The sequence below is a fragment of the Grammomys surdaster genome, unplaced genomic scaffold (genome assembly GCF_004785775.1).
Source record: "Grammomys surdaster isolate TR1022 unplaced genomic scaffold, NIH_TR_1.0 142998, whole genome shotgun sequence".
NCBI classification, from domain to species: Eukaryota; Metazoa; Chordata; class Mammalia; order Rodentia; family Muridae; genus Grammomys; species Grammomys surdaster.
This window is the reverse complement of record NW_021622716.1, coordinates 1-3,558: the sequence shown is the minus strand read 5'-3', so window position 1 is coordinate 3,558 and position 3,558 is coordinate 1. Positions and strand designations below refer to the sequence as shown.

General features: G+C 49.7%; 1 protein-coding gene across 1 annotated transcript; it reads left to right on the top strand.

Annotated features, from left to right (window-relative positions):
- Positions 1-86: 86 nt before the first annotated feature.
- On the top strand, positions 87-3,188 carry LOC114615778 (dnaJ homolog subfamily C member 16-like; the record flags this gene model as incomplete). The annotated part of the gene is made up of 5 exons (XM_028761412.1): positions 87-269; positions 405-481; positions 1,446-1,526; positions 1,614-1,712; positions 3,014-3,188. Coding segments are annotated over 5 exons (615 nt in total), but the record flags the coding sequence as incomplete, so codon positions are not given.
- Positions 3,189-3,558: the final 370 nt, after the last annotated feature.

Here is a 3,558-nt window from a genome sequence, read left to right as displayed (position 1 = left end):
AAGTGCTGGGATTAAAGGCGTGCGCCACCACCGCCCGGCTGTTTTTGAGACTCTTAGTGGTTATTCTTTCTTTTTTTTTCTCCCAGGTGTCCATCTTGGAAAGGCGGAACACAGCAGGGAGGGTGGTGTTTAAAACCCTGGAAGATCCCTGGACCGGCAGTGAGAGCAATAAGTTCGTCCTTTTGGGTTATCTGGACCAGCTGCGGAAAGATCCAGCATTTCTGTCCTCAGAAGCTGTGCTCCCTGACCTGACTGATGAACTGGCTCCTGTGAGCATCAGGGACCAGAAGGATGGGCCATCGGGAGGGGCGGGGCAGGAGCAGAGCAGAATTGACAGGACTTGTCTGTTGGGAAGTATGGGCTCCTCCTGGGCTCAGTCCTGATCACTGCCCATTCCCCCACAGGTATTTTTCCTCCGGTGGTTCTACTCTATTTCTGACTACCTCTCAGACTTCTGGGAGACCCTGCTTCACAGTAACTGGTAGGATGTTATGGCTTTCTTTTTCCCTGTCAAAGCCATCCTCAAAGCTCTAGAAAGAGCCGTGCTTGGATTTCAGTGTGCACGCTGCTGGAAGTAGGAGAGTTCACACAGGCCGATAACTGACTCCCGATTTCTTTGCTTTGCTTTTTACCATTTGCTGACTTGTACTTCCTGCTGGGAGGGAAGAGTCTCCTCAGCTGGTCTCCCTGTCAGCAGAGCTGGTACTAGTCTCTTCTTCATGCTGTGTCTGCCGCTCAGCACAGGGCCTCATACATGGAGTCCAGTGTGAGCATGCACAGATAGATATGTCTGTCCATGACCAAAACAAACTTGGGGAGGAAAGGGTTTATTTTGGCTTACAAGCCGAGGAAGGAGCTGAAACACACCATAGAGGAATGCTGCTTACTGACTTGCTAAGCCACTGTTCTTACACTACCCAGGACTGCCTGCCCATGTGTGGCCCTGTCCACAGTGAGCTAGGCCCTCCTGTGTCAGTTAGTAATAAGAAAACTCCCACAGACATGTTTACAAGCCAGTCTGATGGAGGCAACTCCCCTGCTAAGTTTCCTCTTTCCAGATGACTCTAGTTTGTACCCAGTTGACAGCTGAAGTTGTCTGTGACACTCCCTGTCCTGGCCACAGAAGAGTCAGTTAAATTGAGATCATTCCACAGACTCTGTAGCAACCAGTTCCTCAGTGTCAGAAAGTTGTTCCATGTATCCAACTTAAACCTTTAACCTTCTGCAGAATGTATTAGACACAGCCTAAAGCCACCTTCCAGAATAGTCTCCGTGACTGGAACATTGAGGAAACAGTCTCTCCCTCCCACTTCTTCACCCTAGAAACAGCCTGTCTTGTGATCATATTTCTTGGTGTGAAGGGCATTTGGTTTGGGACTTTGTCCTCCTGAGACAGCCGAAACCCAAATCCACGGATGTGGCCTAACAGCTGCCTTTGCTTCCAGGCGGGAGATGATGCCGCTGCTGTCCCTCATCTTCTCAGCCCTCTTCATTCTCTTCGGCACTGTCATCGTCCAGGCCTTCAGGTGAGCCCAGTGGCCAACCTGCCATGTCATGTATACCCTTTTTGTTTAGAAAGGAAAAGAAAAGTAACTTATGTTTCTGTACTCTAGTGACTCAAATGAGGAGCGAGAGTCGCACCCTCCAGATAAAGAGGAAGTTCCTGAGAAGGCTGGGAAGACTGAGCCGAGCTTCACCAAAGAGAACACCAGGTTCTTCCCACACAGCACACCCTGCCCTCAGCCTCGTAGGGCACTGTAGATGGGTAGAGAGGCCTCCTTGCCTGACTCTAAACTCTGGCTGTTGTTTCGGGGAGGGAGCTGCAATGCTGAGGCAAACCCAGGCCTCAGGTGTGCTGACACATGCTGTCACTGAGCACAGCCTAGCCCCCAACTCAAAAAGAACTGAAGTGTAAAACTTACGGATGGCAGCGTAAGGCCGCATGTTGTGTTCTGAACAGCCGTTCATGGTGGCATGTACCTTTAATCCCAGTACTTGGGAGGCAGGGTTCCAGGCCGGCCAGAACTACATATTGAGACCAAAGAAAACAGTTGTGTGCCTCATCGGTGAGTCAACAGCAAGTCCACATGTACCCAAAGTGTATGTGAAGTCACCTTCAAGCTGAGGCATATAACAGACATAAATGTCGTGTTTTGCCCCCCCCCCCACACACACACACACACTCAATATGTCTCATTTGTATGCTTGCCCATATTATAAAATGGGAAGGGAATCTAAATATCCAAAGCCCTTCTATTCCCGGGCATTCTGAGTTCTTTGTAATTGTTAGTTTTTATTATGTCTGTGTGTAGGTCTGTACCCTCAGAGGCCAGAAAGATCAGATCCCCTAGAGCTGGAGCTCTAAACTGTTGTGACCTTCTGGACCCCTAGAAGTTCAGTCCACACTCTTAACCGCCAAGCTGTCTCCAGCCCCTGCCCTGGCATCTAGAATAGGGAACAGCCTCTGCTGACTGGGGACACTAAGACCCTCTACGTGTGTAGATACGGGACTGATAAACCGAGTGTCATGTGATTTACAGTCCCTGCTCAGTCACGGAAGCAGGAAGAGAAAGAAAACACAAGGGAGGTGTACATGAGCCAGAAGCTGGGGAGCCTGTCCCCATGACTCACAACTGCAAGGGACCTATCCGAGTTAAAAACAGGCCAAGCATTTGTGCCTCCATGGCTCTCGTCTGCAGCTACCTTTGCACTAGACAGAAAGCTGCCTGAGAAGGGTTACTGTGGGCCAGGGCCACCCTGCAGCCACCCTATGGCCTGTGTGCCAGGGAACATTCTGCCTCACTTGTTTTGTGTTTGTTTTAGAGAACTAAGGAGGAATTTGCATGTTTATTTATTCCCATAGCCCAGGCTATCCTCAGACTCACCACACAGTTGAGAGTTGCCTTAAGCTTCTCATCCTCCTGCTTCTACTTCGCAGATGCTAGCAGTACAGGCATGCACTACCACCACCCTCATCCTGACAGTGTCTAAAGTTCTCCATGTTTCTTCACAGCAAGATTCCTAAGAAAGGCTTTGTGGAGGTAACTGAACTCACAGATGTGACGTACACCAGCAATTTGGTGCGCCTGAGGCCCGGCCACATGAATGTGGTCCTCGTGCTGTCCAACTCCACCAAGACAAGCCTGCTGCAGAAGTTTGCTTTGGAAGTCTACACATTCACTGGGTAAGCAGGGTGTGTGTGTGTGTGTGTGTGTGTGTGTGTGTGTGTGTGTACGCATGCTTTCCAGCTCGAGAGGGGGTGAGGAGAGAGAAAGGAGGGGGTCATATGTATCTAAAGAAAGAAGAGAGAAGAGTGTCCACTTGGAATAAGACACTGGAAGAGCGTTGCACATTTCCCACTAGATGAGCAGTACTGTGTATCCTTCATAGGCCACATATCTGCCATCGTTGGAACCTTCTCTTGACGTTTGTTTGGTTGGGTTTTTGGTTTGGGTTTTTCTGTTTCGTTTTTTGTTTTTTTTCGAGACAGGGTTTCTCTGTGTAGCCCTGGCTGTCCTGGAACTCACTCTGTAGACCAGGCTGGCCTCGAACTCAGAA